The sequence below is a fragment of the Daphnia pulex genome, chromosome 10 (genome assembly GCF_021134715.1).
Source record: "Daphnia pulex isolate KAP4 chromosome 10, ASM2113471v1".
In the NCBI taxonomy this organism is placed as follows: Eukaryota; Metazoa; Arthropoda; class Branchiopoda; order Diplostraca; family Daphniidae; genus Daphnia; species Daphnia pulex.
The window spans coordinates 5,403,888-5,420,838 of record NC_060026.1 but is presented as its reverse complement, the minus strand read 5'-3'; the positions used below and the strand labels follow the sequence as shown (position 1 = coordinate 5,420,838).

The window sequence follows — 16,951 nt, the reverse complement described above, 5'->3', positions numbered from 1 at the left end:
TCGTCGGTTTAGTCATCTGTTATTGTAATCTTGCACTCATTGCCTCTGTTACGGCTTCTGAGGTTATCGTATATTGTTATATAGTTAAAAGTTTTGATCGAATCGAACTTACCGAAATATTGACAAGTTGCTAGGATAAGTCATGGTTTAGTTGAATCTTGGACATAGAAACTGTTGTGGCCATTCATTTCTTGTCAGACACTTGGATCGTCAACCTTGAATAGGCTGAACACATAGGTAGCCCCGAAAACCGTAAATAGTGATACTACAGTGCTATCCATTTATATTTTCGTGTGATTTCACTTCACACGAGAATTATTTTTAAAACTGAGTCTTTTCAATATTAGTAATAATTCCACAATCATAAATCATGTTATTTAAAAACTTTGCATCACTTCTGTCAAGCCAGATGTAACTTAGACTTTTGGTACTTTTTAAGTACTGCTATTGTTTGTTGAGTGGTAACCAAACTTTAAATGGATATAAAACCGAAATAGTCCAACTTGGTGGTTTTGACTAAATTAATACCTTATTTTTAAACTTTGTTTTCTTTAAAATATTTTGTTTTCCCTTAAAACAGATAAGTTAAATGGATAAATTTCAAGAAATTCATGGAAAGGGAACCCCAGCCATGGAAAGTTCTTGCACTGCATCAAGCCGTGGTCCTTCACCATCACGTCCTCCAGCAGCCATAACATCTAATGCAGCATCTAACATAAATTCTCAGGGTCCCAATGGATCTAATGGGTAAATAAAGTTTCAGTTTTCATTACTTAATTAACCATCATAATATTAATATCAATACATTAATAAGTTGGATGTGATTGTCTGGTATATTTTCCCAGTTTTTTTTTAAATAATTTATAACAGCTATAATTTAAACATGCCATACATATTCCATTTCATTAAAAAATAATAATAATTTGACAGTTCTATAGATTTTGGTTTGTTGGCAACTTTGTAAAACTTAAGTACTGTGTAGTAGTAGTAACAGTACAAATTATGTTTCAGCTTATACTAACAAACAACCGTGCGTTATGTTTAATCGTGATTTAAATGGATAGGCCAAAGCACATCTTGTATGAGGTGATTGAGGTCGTAATAACTAGTTTTATTTAGATTTAGCCAGCTTACAATCAATTTCGAATTTTTATTATTATTATTTAAAGCTTCTTGAAAATAATAAATTATTTCAAAGGAGGAAGACACTCGAGACCGCCACCAATTTGAAAGGTGGAAGAAGAAAATCTCCTGTACCATCAAAGAAACACGGAGAACGAGGTGAAAAGGGTGGGGCTGGCGCTGGCGCTGGAATAACTGGCCCTACTACTGGAACTCTGCTCAGCTCGCTCCATGGAACTAGTAGCAATACTCACCTTAGTATTAATAGCAATCTCGCTTTAGCTGCCACTCCGTCAACTCAGTCATTACTTTCCGTGGCCGATGAACGTAATCATAGCAACCTTCAATCCACTACTTCCGCTCCAACGGGGTTGCTTGATTCCTCGATATTACCAGCCTCCTCGATTATTTCCAAAACCGTCGAAGATCAATCTATTGACGATGATCCGGTAAACAATTTAAAAAAACAATTACATTATTTAGATACAGCACTTTGGCAATGAAGTTGCACTTGCAAACACTGAGCTTGCAAGAAAATAAGATTTATTTCCTATTAACTTTAACGTTTCGACTAGGATGTTTCATATTTCTCAACCGGCGCCGAAGGAGGAAACGCTTTGTTAGATGAATTGGATGGTACAACTGGAAGTTTATCTTATCCTCCTGGTACTCCGGAATACCAAAAAGTTCGGTTAGAAATGGAACAAATTCATGTAAGTTCTTATCTTAATATCTGGTTTGCATTAGGATTATAAAAAGCACAAAAATAAAATATTTGTTGCCGTAATTTTTAAATAGATGAAGGTCAATAAAACGCGAGAATTAATACGAGATGAGCAAACGGCTCGTGACGAGAACGTCAATGAGTATTTACGTCTGGCCTCTCAGGCTGACAAACAACAACAAATTCGTTTGAAAGCAGTTTTTGAAAAGAAGAACACAAAATCTGCTCAGCAAATGCAAGTGCTGCAGCGTAAACTGGATACTTATCAAAGACGTCTCAAAGCCCTTGAAGCTCAAGGAATTCCTCGAAATCATGGTCATCGGGCACCCAAGCAAGTTCTTCGAGGTGTAGGCATAGGAATAAAGTAGGTTGATGTCTTTGTTATTTGAAAAATATTATTTTAACAGAGAGTTTCTAGTATAACCATCAAATAATACGACAATATTTATTTTCGTCTCGACATAGAACTGTTATGTCAAAACCCAGAGAATTCGCTCACTTAATCCGAAACAAATTTGGCAGTGCTGACAACATAAATCAAATACGTGCGGTAGAAAACACCCCGGGTTCTAGTGCGCCTGATGATCCTTTTGTTATTTCATCCGCCGCAGTTAATAATATGAGTGCTGGAAATTCCAATTCTCTTCCCGGTCATGGGGCCACATCACAGGTAACGTTAGTCATGTAACTTGCAAATAACCTATATACATATATATATATATTTTCAACGTGTAGACCGTTGGTCAATCCGCTATTGTTCCAGCAACTAGCCAGGGATCAGGTGGTGGTAAGTACACATCCGAAGAAGGATCAGAATGTGGCAGCTCAGTAACCAGTGAAAGCATGGCTGGTGGCTTGCATATGTCCCCCAGACACAATGTAGTGGGGACAAGTTTGGGGCTGAGCATGGGATTAGAGTCTTTTTTCCAAGAGCTTCAGGAGAGAAGGGAAGAAGTTGATCGATTGCGCGAGGAAATGGAACAAGTAAAGGTAAAAGTGAAAATTTAATCGCCATCTATGATTAGTGATGATTTCTTATGTTTACTATGATTTAGTTGCACCTTCAACAAGAAGTATCAATTGTTAGTGCTGCCTTACAAGAAGAGCGCTTTCGAGTTGAACGTTTAGAAGAACAGATTAATGATTTAACGGAACTGCATCAAAATGAGGTAAAATATCACGATTGCAAAATATTGCACAACTTTTCACGACTTGCAATAACATTGTCATTATCAAAGGTTGAGAATCTCAAACAAAACATTGCCGATATGGAGGAAAAAGTACAGTATCAATCGGAAGAAAGGCTAAGAGATATAAATGATTTGTTGGACAGCTGTCATACTCGAGTAGGAAAAAGAAAGAGTTGATGTTCCCCTGAAATTTTCACTTAATTTTTGTTTTCGTTCAGATATCGAAAGTGGAACATCAAGCCCAACATCAACAGCATGTCAGTTTGGAAGGAATTGAGAACTCCAATGCTCGAGCTGTTCTTGTCAAACTCATAAATATGGCCTTAACTTTGCTTCAATTAGTGCTAGTCGTTGTTTCAACATCAGCAAACATAATCGCACCTTTTCTTAAGACAAGGTAAAATAAAAAAAGATAAATCAAATATTTTAAATCTTTCACCTGGGACCTCTTACGAACGCTAATTTATTCTCAGGCTACGTGTATTAACCACTTGCGTATTGGCGTTGCTGTTTGCTTTTATACTCAAGCAATGGCCGGATCTGGAGGACTTAGGTTCACATTTAATTCAACATTGCAAGGCCGCTTTGAGATCATAGACAATTCTAAATTGTGTTTTAAATGGAAGTGATGATGATGGGGGGGGGGGGGTTGCGCAAGGTGTAACCGGATTGATGGGTTCCATTTTACCATTTCCGCTTTAACGGAGATAAATACTCGTCACTGTGATGGATGTAATGTAATGGAAGTGGAACATGAATTTTTTTGCAATTTGTACTTCCTGTTACAAGACCGGACTAATATTATTGTCTCGTCAATTCCTACTGCAAATTTTAGTTGGCGTACCAACTTTCTTAGAAACAATTGAAATGTGTCCTAATGAACTCACATATATTTAACCTGTATTCGTCGAAGTTTTGCATATTTGTTACTCGCCAAAATTGTTGTGAAATCAATACATTTTTGGCTTACTTTGATGATTGTAAGAAAATATCTTCCCCAATTTTTTAGGGTTGCAAATTTTATTCAATATCAACAACCAGATATGATTTACTTATTCCTTTCTTCCCGTTTGTTTTGATTTCAGCGTTGCCGCTTCAACTGCTTCCATCAAACTTGAACGAAATCCAGATTTTTCAAGAAAATAAACAGCCTGAATAGTGGAGCCTGGTGACTCGTATAAGTTAGATCTAGATGTTTAATTAAATGTTTAAAACAAACGTGATTTACCAGCAGGACTACACACGTCATCTTTCAATGCCCCGGGATGACGACCAGTTTCAAGGACCATTTTGGCCGCACCAACCAGAGTTTGAGCGGACAGTTTGTAGGCTAGTTCTCTTGGAATTCCCATTTTAACTCCTGAATAAATAAATTTTTTTATTTGTTACCCTTAGAATTTAGAACAAGCATTTCATTTTTAATTACCACCGTCAGCCAAAGCTTCCATAGCTATGTACATCTAGAGGGTATAAAGAAATTTCAAATAATAAGGAATTACTAATATATTACCGATAAGTAAAAAATAAACCGAAATTTTTCTAAGATCGTATTGTGTAATTTTAAATGCATAACAGAATTATCATTTAAAATTCCACCAAGTTTTACGTACATAGGCTGGACCTGAACCAGATAGGCCAGTACAAGCATCAATTAACCTATAAAGAAAAAAAAAAGAAGGTAAAAATGAAAAATAACCGTAAACGATTAAATACAAGTTTAGAAATAGCTTGTTTCAAATAGTTTTGAAAAACTCAACTTACACTTCCGGAACTTCTTCACAGAGACCTACGGCTGTGAATAATTTCTTGGTCAATGTAGCGTCACCACTTCTCGTAGCTGTTCCACAGCTAAACACGCTTGCCCCAGAACGAACCAAAACCTATACGTTTTTCTGATTATACTGTACACATAATTAAATAATATATATAAATTCTAAAAAAACATACCGGCGTATTTGGCATTATCCGAATGACCCTAGTTTTTCTTGGTAGCATCTACAGACCATCTTGCGTCAAGGTTATTATCTTAAGTACAATAACAACCAGATCGTAAAAATCATCTTAGTCTTTAAAGAAATCACCCAAGGAAAAAATTTTTAATGCCCACCAACTCAAAACACTTACAATATGTAATCATGGATAGAAAAAAGTTCTTTGTGTTGTACCCACATAACATATAAAGAAATCAAGATAACAAATACTTAAGAATTTATTAGATTACCTGTTCTAGATTGATTAGAGGAATGCCCATAGCAATGGATATAATGAGGTTGTTACTATTAACCACCTGTTAAAGGTAAAAGTCATGTTTTATATTGGTTTAAGGTACATCTTCTGTCTTCTGAGTAAGTATTATACAGGCAAAAGTTAACAAAGTGATATTCCTATACCGGATTGATTTCTGTGAGAACCTTTGGGACCAATGGAGGTTTTGTAGCAACAATAACCACTTCAGCCTGCTCAACCACCTGTTTCGATACATAAAAAAATTTTTAAACTTGATACAAAATGTAGAATTATAAGTATTATACATATAACTGACCATTGTTCATTACCTGGGCATTTTCATGTGTGGTAGAGCATCCAATGGCCTGATAGTTTACCAAAATGAAGTATCCAATTTGAATACCAAAACAATTATTAAAATGAACCTAAGTATGAAATACAAAACTTACAGCAAATTCCTCTATGAATGTGGAATCTATTCGAGGAGAACTTCCAATAATATTTTCTGATCTAGTGATTCCTTGTTTAAAATAATAAACATCGCGTTAAATTTAATTGTCAAATACATTTGTAAATTTTGTACTCGATAGAAAGCATAAAGAAAAATACCTACATACAAAACACAAAAACAGGTCGAATAAGACTTTCTTACCAGATGCAATAAATCCTTTAGCTAAAGCTTGAGCCATCTTTCCACAACCTATGAAACCGATTCGAAGAGATTTCTCTTTTATCATTTCTGAAAGCTGAATAATAAATATTATGCTCATATATCCGGGTCGGGTCGCGCCTATTGCACTTCACACGTGAAGTACTCAAACTGTCAAAGTTGCTATTGCACTTCACGCAGCATTGCCAAACTGTACATTTTTTAAAAATGAGGTGTGTATTCGCCGAAGGCGAATGTTACCAATTTATTGTCATAGGCATGGTTAAATACAAAAGTCAAATTATTATGAAGTAGGGATAAAATAAGGAAAAAGAGGAGGATGGAAGAAGAGAGAGGGAACCGAGAAGAAAAATTAGGCAGAAGTTCGAAAGGAGAACTGGAATTCTGGAAAGAGTGGAGCGGAGCAGCACGCGATATTATTAGGCAGGGGAGAGCATTCCGGCTGTCAGACTGAGGAAAAGACTAAAAAGACTGCCGCTGTCGACCCCCCAGATGGTCCGGAGCGACAAGATGCTGATTTGGATGTCACCAGCACCGCGAAGCAACGGACGACTCTTACGGCCACGGTCCGGTTAAGGCGCCCGCTAGAGCCAGAGGATGACAGCAGGGTCGAATACGCCAGAAATTAGGGCACGAGGGACTCATGCGAAACAAAAGGAGCGGCCAAAATGCAACTAAGAGAACAGAATAAAATATAAATAGATGGGAAAGACTGAGTAAAAAGACTGCCGCTGTCGACCCCCCAGATGGTCCGGAGCGACGAGATGCTGATTTGGATGTCACCAGCACCGCGAAGCAACGGACGACTCTTACGGCCACGGTCCGGTTAAGGCGCCCGCTAGAGCCAGAGGATGACATCAGGGTCGAATACGCCAGAAATTAGGGCACGAGGGACTCATGCGAAACAAAAGGAGCGGCCAAAACGCAACTAAGAGAACAGAATAAAATATAAATAGATGGGAAAGGTAATGGCGGTTATAGTCTTTTGATGGAACATAGGAATTTGACAAACGCAGACCATAGAGTTTTCGATTGGGAGAAGGCGTCTAGTGGGACTGGCCAAGAAAGCTTTAGCTCAGCCGCAGAAGAAATAAGGCGTACTCGGTGTGCGACGTGGCTTACACAGACAAATAAAATGTGCGCTGCGTTTTCCACTTCCCCTGACAGGCAGGGACAGAGCGGTGACGGGGACCTTTTGATTTTAAAAAGAAAATTGTTTAGACCGCAGTGGCCCGAGAGAAAGCTGCAGAGAAAGAAAGGTAATTTAGAAGAGGACAAAATCAAGGCGGATTCCACTGAGGGAAAGAACAAGCGGGTCTGGGCACCCGTGTTTGCATTTTGCCAGGCTGCGTTCCAAAGGGAAAGCATTTCTGACCGCATCACTCTTTTCCTGTGCAGACCAAGGGGTATGCCTGCTGGAGCTTCAGACGCCAGAATTTTGGCAGAGATACCGCCAGCAACTTGTAACGACGAGGGTGGCAGAAGAGCAGCTAGGGTAGAGATGGATCTCTTTAGAACCATTTCGATGATTTTGAGGTGCAGAGGGAGGATGTTGGCGAGAATGAGGGCCGCGTCAGTAGACGTGGATTTGAACAGTCGGCCAATGGTCAGCGCAAAAGGGCGTTGGGCGGATTTCAGGGCTGCAATTACACGCTTCCTGCGGATGGCCGAAGCCCAAACAGAGCAGTTGTAAAGTATAGTGGGAATCACGGTTGTTTTATATAGAAGAGAAATTGCATTGCGCGAGAGGCCCCAAGACAGCCGACAGCATTTAGGAATGAGGAACAAAAGTTTTTTTTTACCGCAGCGCATTTGTTAGATATGTGGGTGTTCCAGCTGAGTTTGTCATCGATGGTTAGACCAAGGTACAGGCATGAGTGGGAACGAGCAACACATATGTTGTCAACCTTCAAGGGCAATGACGGCAGGGTTCGTTTAGAGGAGAAGACCATGAAGACGAATTTTAAGCCGTTGAAAGTTAGTTTGACCGAACGACCCCATGCTACAGCGGAATCGCTCATTGCTTGAAGGTTGGCAAGAGCAGTATCAAAGTCTTTGTCCATAGCACAGAGAACAATGTCATCGGCATACGCCGAAATAAAGAAGAGAAAAGGGAAACTAAGGCTTAGCAGTTCCTCTATAAGAATGTTTCAAAGAAACGGCGAGAGGACACTGCCTTGTGGACAACCGAGCTTAGTGTTGGCAGTGAAGGAGGCCGAAACGTTTTTCAAAATGCTTGAGCGAGAGCTGAGGAAGTCACCCAGAATTTTTACTAAGAACTGGGGGCAGCCTTTTTTAATTAGGCTGTTCAGAATGGCTGGGTGCCAGGCCGCGTCAAAAGCTGACTTAATGTCTAAAAAAAGCACAACAAGTGACCATCTTTTTTTTGTTGCCTTCGATTAACTTAATAAGAGAGAGGGAGGCCGTTTCTGTGGATAGACCTGCCCTGAAACCATGCTGACTGGGGCTAAACCAAGAGTGCGTATCAGCCAAAGCCTTAAGTTTAGCAAGAATGATTTTCTCAAACAGTTTAGAGAGGCTGTTGATTATACCGATTGGTCTGAAACAGTTTGGGTGAAGGTAGTTCGGTTTATTGTCTTTTTTAAGAATGACGATAGAGGCGGTTTTCCAGCATTTAGGAAAGTAGCCGAGGTTGAAGCAAACCGAGAAGAGGGCCGCTAAATGGGATTTGATTAAATCGAAGGAATGGTTTAGCCAGATGGACGAGATTCCATCCGAGCCAGCGGACTTAGAGAGACGCACACTATCGAAGGCCTGCTTAACTTCGGAAGGGAGGACGAAATATTCCGTAGAGGAGAGAGGTGCTTCGCAGAAGGTAGTTGAGGAGAGCAGAGCGGATTTGTGAAATGATTCATCTGGAGGGTTAGTCGGGAAGAAATGCGAGCTGAAGGCAGAAAGGATGTCTTTTGGGTCAGTAATGGAAACCTCATCAATTAGTAGTTCTGAAGGATGGTTGTTAACTGGGGTGGATAACGTCAACTTTTTTAACTCTCCAAAACTATCTCCGTTTAGGTTATTGGAGCAGAAGGATTTCCAGCTTTCTTTTTTTCCTGCTCTGAGGGTCCTTTGATACTCGGCTTTGAGGTGACTGTACGCGTCTCTATGCCCTTGAGAGGGAGACTCACGACTAAGTTTGTAGGCGTCTCTCAGCTTTTTACGCAGAGACCACATATTATCGGACCACCAGGGCATCCTAGCAGGGGCTCGGGAGGGATGAAATGGGAGTTTACTTTTCAGAGCAGCCGACTTGATAGTCAGTCAAATTTGCAATGAATGCTTCGATATCATGAGGAGAAGTAAACGTCTGTATAGTACTGGGGATGACCATGGTACCGAGGGAGGCTTCAAGGTTTGAGAGAAAAAGAGGCATGTTGCAGTTGGGAGGAGACGGAAGACGGACCTCAGTGCGTGCAGGCGGGGCAACACGACAACCAAAGGGCACACGGAAAGAGATAAAAGGGTGGTCCGAAAGAGACGGATAGGCCGGGTATTGTCAACAATTGAGGGAGACGGAGTCCCCAGCCAGAGTGACGTCAACAGAGGACGTGTTGGACGTCTTGTGTGAAAGTAGGTTAAGATTCACATTTGAAACAGAGAGAGCGTTATTTAGGAAACAGAGCTCTAGGTCAACGCCGATGTGGTCAGAGCGAACGCTGTTCCAGTCCTGACTTTTGGCGTTGCAATCAATGCCGAAAAAGGCGTGTTTTTTACGGCCGGCGGAATAGAATTAAAAATTGACTCGAGGTGTAAAGGAATCGATACCAGAGACGGTCTGCAGAAAATAGAAAAAAAGAAAAGATCGTTCGACAGCTTGATGCCACAACAATTATTTGATAGACCAAAATTGCAGAGCGAAACGTTAAGAGAACTTTTGGCAATAATCAGGGCGCCGAAAGCATGCTCGGAAGACTGGAAAGAAGAGTAGCCAAGAGGAACGAATTTAGACTCAAACGAAGAAGACAGGGGGGACATAGCTGCATACGGCTCTTGAATTAAAATCACATCAATGTCAAGATCCAGTATCAATTGCGAGAGATTAAGCGCAGCGCAGCGTGCCTCAGATTGATCTGAAAACACTTGAGTGGGGCAGACGCTTTGCTGATGTTGTGATGGGCGACTGACATGTTCACTTGGTGGAAATGTAGGCGAGGCATTGAGCTACGGCCTTGGCCAGAGCAGGACACGCGTTTGAGCCAACTTGATGGTTTTGCTGACAATTTGCACATTTGAAGTCTTTGGGGAATGATGTACAGGTATGAGTCGCATGGTTCTGCGAGCATTTCCCACAAACTAAGATAGCGGAATTACAAAAATGATGGATATGTCCATAATTTTGGCACTTTGAGCAGTGCCGCACCTCTTTTCTTGGGTCAGACTCGACAACCGCATGAGTAACGCCATCCAGGAGGATTCTACCACTTTTTATCAGATGCTCACAGAAGGGCTTGGAGGTGAAAGCAATTCTGACAAGGAAAGAGTTGCTGTTTGGGCGTTGGTGGACTCGCACTGACTCTAAATGACCCCTTAGGCCAGGATTTTGTTCAACAAGCCTACGTTTAAGAGCGTTCTCTTGCGCAACTCGAGCAGCCTTGTTTTCAGTGCTTTTTAGATGAGAGATTCCCTGTAGTTCTCGAAACCTGACCAGAGCAGGATACTGTTTTTGAGGGACCGATACAGAACGAAACACGTTTTGGGCTGAGTTATTATTGAAGAGATCTTGGGCTTTGTCGCGAGAGGCCACGTCTAAAAAAGACAAAATTACTCGTCCATCGATTTTCTTTATGTTTTGGACAACAGGACCGTCACCATCAAGATCAAATAAATTGTCGATTTTGTCGTTTGAAATTTCGTTCATCGGCAGACGGTTGCTACCTCCTATATGAGCGATCAAAACTGGTTTTTTAGGTACCTCCGCATACAGGCGGGTATCTTTCGGAGCCGAGGGATTGCTAGTTGGAGGGTTTGAAGCTGAATGGGGTGGGATCAAAGACGGAGTCATAGCTGATTTGACAGACGATTGCAGCTCAAAAAGCCGGATGTCTTTGTCAGCTAGAGATAGTTTGGCAGTTAAAAGATCTTTTTTGGCTAGGTTTAATTCGCTTTGGAGAGTGGCTCTATTTTCGATTACTTTTTCAAGCTTCACGATTTTCCTTGTCATTAAAGTCTTTTCTGATTTGACACAGACTGCTTCTTCTTCTAATTTGGCAAAAAAGGATTTCAATTTGAGCGTTTGCTCTGCTGAGGTTAGATCAAGGAATAAATCGACGTCCATTCCGAAAGCTTTGTCAAATTGGAAGGGGAAGTTATCATCTTTATCATCTTTTTGCTGTTTGGGCAAATTAGTATCTTAAAAACAGAGCTGCAGAGCTATCTCTCTTTGTCGCGGACGCTTTCGGTCTGGACAACATTGTGGCTTTACAATCCACGCAATATTTGTATCTAGAATCTATCAGGACAAACGGAAGAGTGCAAGATTTGCAGGAGGTAGATTGACTTTGAGACGGGGTGGTGTTATTGAGTGCTAGGAAAGTAGGACCCCAGACGGAGGCATCTCCGCCTGGATCATCATCATCTCCCATCAATCTGAGGGAAGTGGAGAAGGTTAGTGATTAGCAGTTAAGATCCGGGTCCTTATAAAAAGGGAATCAAGTAGCGAGAAAGAAAGAAAGAAAGAGATGGACGATCCTCTACGACTGGGAAGGACAGGCAAGACGAGTACAGCGTCGAAGAGATTAAAACTATCCCCAGTTCACTTACCCCTCAACCCAAGCGTGAGCAGAGTGACCAGTACTCAATCCCCCCAAGGTCTCCACCAGAAGGTTTCCGGCGCTTCCTCAGAAGCCCACGACACGAGAACGGACTGAGAAGCTGGCCTTGCCACTCGCTCAGGGAGGAGGAGCAAGATCACCGGAGATCTTAGCTCTTTAGAACAATAAACTAGTTGACCAAGCCTTTTCCAGTTATGCTTAGAACCAGACCGGACGGGGTGGAATTTCACCACACACTTCCTGTTTATAAAAAATTTGAAAATAGAACTTCGCAACTTACGATTGAAACAGGGTTATAACACTATTTTCCTTTATAACTGATGAACGAGCACAAGAGAGTCTACTAATAGGGAGAGAAACAAAAAACACAATTAAGCCAACTGATATATGCTAATAAGAAGGCAGCAGAAAGGTGTGATAGAGAGAGAGAAGAAAAGAAAAACTGATCAGTCAGGCCACTGACAGATCAGCTGGAAGGGGGGGGAATATTATTCACAGACAGTGGATCGAAGGAACAAACGAGAAAAAGATAGAAAAAGAAGTTGATAATTATAGAAAAAAAGATATTCTGCAGAGTCCAGATTCGCTCGCAAACGAGATAAATCCAAGACTACTGTTGAAAACAAACCAGAAAAACACAAATATCCAAAAAATCGGGACGTCTGCTACGTCGAGGCTGTAGCAGACGAAATTGGAAACTCTACATGTTTCTCAAAAAATATTTTGTCGTCTGCTGAGTGCTGAGTCCGTGAAGTGCAGACTCTCAACTTCAAACTTCAACCATGGTGTATTAGTATGTTGGGGGAACTTATGGTTGGAATCGGCTATCTCGAATGAAGCCAGTTTCCGGACAGGAGGTGGAGCTTAGAGCAAAAGTCAAAATTCTTAACAGCCAATTGCAGGGCTGGTCGGCTTTTGTTGGTGCCCTCTATGAACCAAAATACTAATCTTTTCAGGCGCAATAAACATTAGGTCAGTTTCTAGGTCACTTTGTCCTTCATCTGGGAATAATTGTTGAGTGTCCAATTCTGCTGCATTCCACGGCATTTCCTGCTGGGGTGCATATACCTCTGTATATATGGGGCAATCGTATCCAGATGGTAGTTTAGCTAGAATGGTCACTGGGGAGTCTTGTTCGTAGTTTAGTACTGTTATTCTTGCGCCTTTGTGGATGAGGAAACTGGCCAGCTCTTTATTTCCAAAAAGGGAACAATAATGCAATGCCGTGTTTCCCTTTTCGTCAGCGGCGTCCAGAAGAATACACGTTTTTATGTTGACAGTCTCGCCATTCACGATGATCACCTCAGTTGAATGGATGTCATCATTTAAAAAAATATGTTCGACTGCCGTGTTTGTGTCGTTGAACAGTTCCTTTGATGCTTCCGTGTAATTAAAACTTGCCGTTATTATCAGCGGCGTTTGTCCTCTCACATCGAGGGCGTTTCTGTCCACGTATTTTTCCTTTAGCATTTTAATTGCCGTAAGGTTGTTGACAGAGCTTGCGATGTGAAGAGGTGTCTCGTTATACATATTTCTTTCGTCGAAGTCTTTTGTGCACGAGAAAATCATTTCTAGAAGTGGTACATTTTCGTGGCGGCAGGCCATGTGGAGTAGCGTATTTAGTTGAAGATCTTTTGCTGATGTATTGAAATGAACGCTGTGCCACAGCATGTCTACCGCTCTTTCGTTGTTGTATTTTATGGCGATTGTCAATGGTATGTCGCCATAAATATCTTTGATGGATCCTAGGCTTTTGTCTTGAAGTCTGTGTAGAATGCAAGGGCTAGCACTTATGCATGCATAATGCAATGGTGTTTTCCCTTCTTTGTCTTGTTTATTGTAGTCGTCTGGTGATTTCAGTAGGACAGTCAACATTTTTATTTTACTTTGTTTGACTGCTGATATAAGTGCACTGTCTCCTTCATTGTTTAATATCGTCTGATTGAAATATCGACTTTTCCTTATTGCCCTTCCAATTTCTAGGTTGTTTAATTGTACTGCATTATGCATTGGCGTGTTTCCTTCTTTTGTCTGTGCGTTCACGTCTGCATTGTTTTTTAATAATTCCTGCACTAGTTTAAGCGCGTTTGCTTCGATGGCGTAATGGAGTGCTGTGTAGCCTTTTTCGTCTTGTGTGTTAATTAACGGCTTTTGGGTAAGTATTAAACTTGCGAAGCCGTAGGCTCCCAATTGGCTTGCAATTATCAATGGTGTCTCGTTTCGACGGTTGACAATATTGACGTTTTTCTCGACTTTTACGCGTTGAACGAGGAGGTTGACAGATTTCCCTCTCGTTCCAAACCAGCTTGCTGTACTTGCGATTCGACTATATGTCATATTGATTCTTTTGATTCTCACCGGAGCTTGCTTGTTAGATAATACTTGTTCTACTAGTTTGTCTATTTCTTCTGTTGGGTTTTTTACTTTGTTTTGGAGGAGCACTTCCATATTTTTGCCGAGTGACGAGCTTGCTTGCATGATGGAGACTGATAATTCTCCGTTAACTCTTCGTATTCTTATATAGAGATCTTAATTGCTTGGGTGGTAGCCCCCTTTTTTTTTGGTGGTCCGCGGGGGGTTAAAGGTTAAAAAATTTTTGGTTATGGGGGGGAAAGGCCGGTGCGCTGGGGGTCTGTAAAATTTTGGTTTTTGCGTGTCCGTTTGGCTATATCTTCTTTTTTTTTAAACAAGACTTTCGTCGTTGTTGGTCTCTGCTCGGTTCTGCTCCAGGCTTTCGGCACGTAACAGTTTTCTGTTTTCCTGCAGTTGCTCTGCGTACCGTTCGAAACGTTGTTTTGATCTTAGGGTCCGAACTTTTATGAAAACAATTATTGTTAGCATGCAGAGAATAATAAAGAACAGTATCGAAATGACTGCTATCAGTCCTTTTCGGATACGGTGCCATAACTCAAATTTCCCGAATTTAGATTCTGCCTCTTCTTTCATCGTTACAGATGGACTGGCATCTGTAACTTGAATTTGAGTGATTAAATCGTTAATTGAGTTAATTCTTTCGTATTCTTGTTTCTGGTAAAATTCGTGATGATTTAGCTGATAATTTGCTTCATTATCGTTTAATTCGGTGAACTTTGCTGTTAGTCGGAGGGTTGATTGGTGGATATTTGGGTGCACATATGCCCAGTCATTTAATTCTTTCTTCCACATAAATGTTTTTCCATTAAAGTTTACGATTCCATCTTCCCAAAAGCATTCGGAAAATGGGTGTAATGAGAATCCGTCTTTTCCGATTGTTTGATTATCGTAAAATGGTTCATATCCACAGGCCGTTTGTTTTGCTCCTATCGTGATATTTATTGCACTGCACTTTTGTACGATAAACGCTTCACCCATAGGTTTCAATCTATGGCACACCGGTAGGTTATTAGCTCTTGCTGCTAGTAATCCACTTGATTCTGATATGAGAGATGTCGCTTGACGTGCCATCTGTAGGTTACTGCAGTAGATGCGTTTTAATTCGTTTTCGATAATATTCTCATTTGTCACTGATTGGTCTTCTACGTATTGGTGGTGTTGCAGCAGAAGGGATTCTTTTGTGTCCACATTTTCTGTTATATTTATTTCCGGTATTCCGAATATCCATTTCTGGTGATTTTCTCCGGAACAAATGTTCATAAATACACTCGAATTATCGTTCATTTGTAGGCATCTTGTGTTTCCAGTGATTTCTAATGAGTCTGGGTCCCATTTCAGTGAGTACAAATTACTACATTCATCCATGTGATGAAAGAATGGTGACATTGCGATGCATATCTTTTTATCTGATTTGTCTTTGGGTACTATATTTAATTTGTTATCTACAATTTTAAATTCTCCTCCGGTCAAGTTACTGCACTTTGATGGTGTTCTAATTTGAGGGTTCAAGCAATATTTTGTTTCTACGTTATAAATGTGGGACCAATTCTTGTTTTGTACTTGGAGATATGCACCATCAACGTTTTTTAGTTTGTGGAGGGTGAAGTCGCAGATGTTTTGCGTTTCCGCCGTATAAATGTAGTCTAATTGTCCTGGGGCATCTACTAATTTATAAGTGTTGTCGTCTATTTTTGTGATCGTGCCTGTGCTTTTTCTTTTTATTTTAATCTTACATTCTTCTTCTAGATTTCTTTTTGGTTGTATCCATACAATGACTGAGTCCTGATGGTACACAAAAGTTTCTCTAGGTTTTTCATTTAAAATTCCGAATGGAGATGTAGTTGGGCAAGTTGCACAATCTTTTTTCAATGATATCTTTTGTATCATACAATTATTGGATGTGAAAGATACTTTTTGCATCCAAACGCCTTCTCCGTTTGGGCTTGACGTGAATGAAAATTGATTTTCGTCTCCAATCATTTCATTTTCTCCGCATCGTTTAGTTTGTTTCATTCGCCAACACTCATTTTCGGAGAGATGCTGTATTTTTGAGGAAAATACAGTATCAAAATCTCCGAAAAAGAATCCGTCGACCGTTTTTCTCTTTAGCCATGCTTTACAGACGTACCCTTCCCATGTCATGTGTGGCTCTTCTTTTACGAAGAATTGATAATCTGCTAGGATTGGGTCGTCTTTCTTCTTATTTCGACAATATTCAGGTTTTTCGGTGTCCATTATTCCAATGAATTTTGGTTTCTTGCAGTCGCATACTGTGATATTTAAAGACGAAGATGGGATGATGTAGACGATGATGATGATCAGGATGATGATTGAAATGAATTTTGCCATCTGTAATGATTTCTTGATTAGTTTGGTCTGAAACGATCTGGCATGCGGATTGTTTTTCTTAAAGAGTATCTGGGCTCCTCTGACAGGTTAGGCTCTTTAATGGGATTTTCACTTGTTTTTCTTTTCTTTTCGTCTTGTTTTACTTCTTCTGGCTTTTCTGCTATCGATTTGTTTTGTGTTATCTCTTCTGCCGTTTCTTCCGGTGACTTTCTTTTGTGAAAATGTTTCATCCTATCCGCATGTACTATCATCATCTTTTTCCCGTTGTCTGCGTATATTTTATAGTTAACATTCCCTTTTCTTTCTTTCACAGTGTAGGGGCCTTCCCATCTCATGTTGAATTTTCCTGGCGTATTGGCCATTTCTTTTAATAGGATTTTGTCTCCTATTTTAAATTCTATTCTCTTCGTATTTCTGTCGTAGTAGGCTTTTTGCTTTTCCTTAGCTTCCTCTAGCTTTTCTTTAGTGATATCGAGTGCATCGTACCACATTTGTGAGAAGATCATAT

General features: G+C 40.4%; 3 protein-coding genes across 7 annotated transcripts; 1 reads left to right on the top strand and 2 right to left on the bottom strand.

Annotated features, from left to right (window-relative positions):
* Positions 1 to 26: 26 nt before the first annotated feature.
* On the top strand, positions 27 to 4,009 carry LOC124205805 (transmembrane and coiled-coil domains protein 2-like). Of its 3 annotated transcripts, none has more exons than XM_046603312.1 (11): positions 27 to 252; positions 581 to 747; positions 1,199 to 1,571; positions 1,698 to 1,835; positions 1,921 to 2,210; positions 2,312 to 2,516; positions 2,582 to 2,836; positions 2,902 to 3,015; positions 3,085 to 3,192; positions 3,255 to 3,433; positions 3,510 to 4,009. In XM_046603312.1, the coding sequence occupies exons 2-11, from the start codon at positions 590 to 592 to the stop codon at positions 3,631 to 3,633; spliced, it is 1,944 nt and encodes a 647-aa protein (XP_046459268.1). In that variant the 5' UTR covers positions 27 to 252; positions 581 to 589; the 3' UTR covers positions 3,634 to 4,009. The 3 variants fall into 3 exon arrangements, with proteins under 3 accessions (XP_046459268.1, XP_046459269.1, XP_046459267.1); XM_046603313.1 differs by having other exon boundaries at positions 30 to 237; positions 2,582 to 2,830; XM_046603311.1 differs by having other exon boundaries at positions 97 to 237.
* A 26-nt stretch (positions 4,010 to 4,035) lies between these two features.
* LOC124205810 (pyrroline-5-carboxylate reductase 3-like) lies at positions 4,036 to 12,668 on the bottom strand. Of its 3 annotated transcripts, XM_046603319.1 has the most exons (11): positions 5,915 to 6,137; positions 5,712 to 5,782; positions 5,592 to 5,627; positions 5,427 to 5,504; positions 5,258 to 5,323; positions 4,984 to 5,031; positions 4,798 to 4,916; positions 4,647 to 4,692; positions 4,463 to 4,496; positions 4,265 to 4,396; positions 4,036 to 4,201 (listed from the first exon to the last, which is right to left on the bottom strand). In XM_046603319.1, exons 1-11 carry the CDS (start codon positions 6,030 to 6,032, stop codon positions 4,089 to 4,091), a joined length of 861 nt encoding a protein of 286 aa, XP_046459275.1. In that variant the 5' UTR covers positions 6,033 to 6,137; the 3' UTR covers positions 4,036 to 4,088. The 3 variants fall into 3 exon arrangements, 2 of the variants coding, with proteins under 2 accessions (XP_046459275.1, XP_046459276.1); XM_046603320.1 differs by lacking the exon at positions 4,984 to 5,031 and having other exon boundaries at positions 5,915 to 6,120; XR_006879483.1 differs by lacking the exons at positions 4,036 to 4,201; positions 4,265 to 4,396; positions 4,463 to 4,496; ... (4 more) ...; positions 5,427 to 5,504; positions 5,592 to 5,627 and adding an exon at positions 7,735 to 12,668 and having other exon boundaries at positions 5,915 to 7,589.
* LOC124206039 (putative ankyrin repeat protein RF_0381) lies at positions 12,607 to 14,058 on the bottom strand. Its single transcript, XM_046603654.1, has one exon. The coding sequence runs from the start codon at positions 14,056 to 14,058 to the stop codon at positions 12,607 to 12,609; it is 1,452 nt and encodes a 483-aa protein (XP_046459610.1).
* Positions 14,059 to 16,951: the final 2,893 nt, after the last annotated feature.

What these genes read in the sequence shown, in the direction of transcription:
- LOC124205805 (XM_046603312.1), top strand. Translation starts at nt 590, where the DNA reads ATGGATAAATTTCAAGAAATTCATGGAAAGGGAACCCCAGCCATGGAA. An exon ending in CGGAACTGCATCAAAATGAG is followed by an intron (nt 3,016 to 3,084) that starts GTAAAATATCAC and finishes TCATTATCAAAG; the next exon opens with GTTGAGAATCTCAAACAAAA. An exon ending in GCACCTTTTCTTAAGACAAG is followed by an intron (nt 3,434 to 3,509) that starts GTAAAATAAAAA and finishes ATTTATTCTCAG; the next exon opens with GCTACGTGTATTAACCACTT.
- LOC124205810 (XM_046603319.1), bottom strand. Translation starts at nt 6,032, where the DNA reads ATGAGCATAATATTTATTATTCAGCTTTCAGAAATGATAAAAGAGAAA. An exon ending in TTCTCACAGAAATCAATCCG is followed by an intron (nt 5,324 to 5,426) that starts GTATAGGAATAT and finishes TACCTTTAACAG; the next exon opens with GTGGTTAATAGTAACAACCT. An exon ending in CTGGTTCAGGTCCAGCCTAT is followed by an intron (nt 4,497 to 4,646) that starts GTACGTAAAACT and finishes TATACCCTCTAG; the next exon opens with ATGTACATAGCTATGGAAGC.
- LOC124206039 (XM_046603654.1), bottom strand. Translation starts at nt 14,058, where the DNA reads ATGACATATAGTCGAATCGCAAGTACAGCAAGCTGGTTTGGAACGAGA.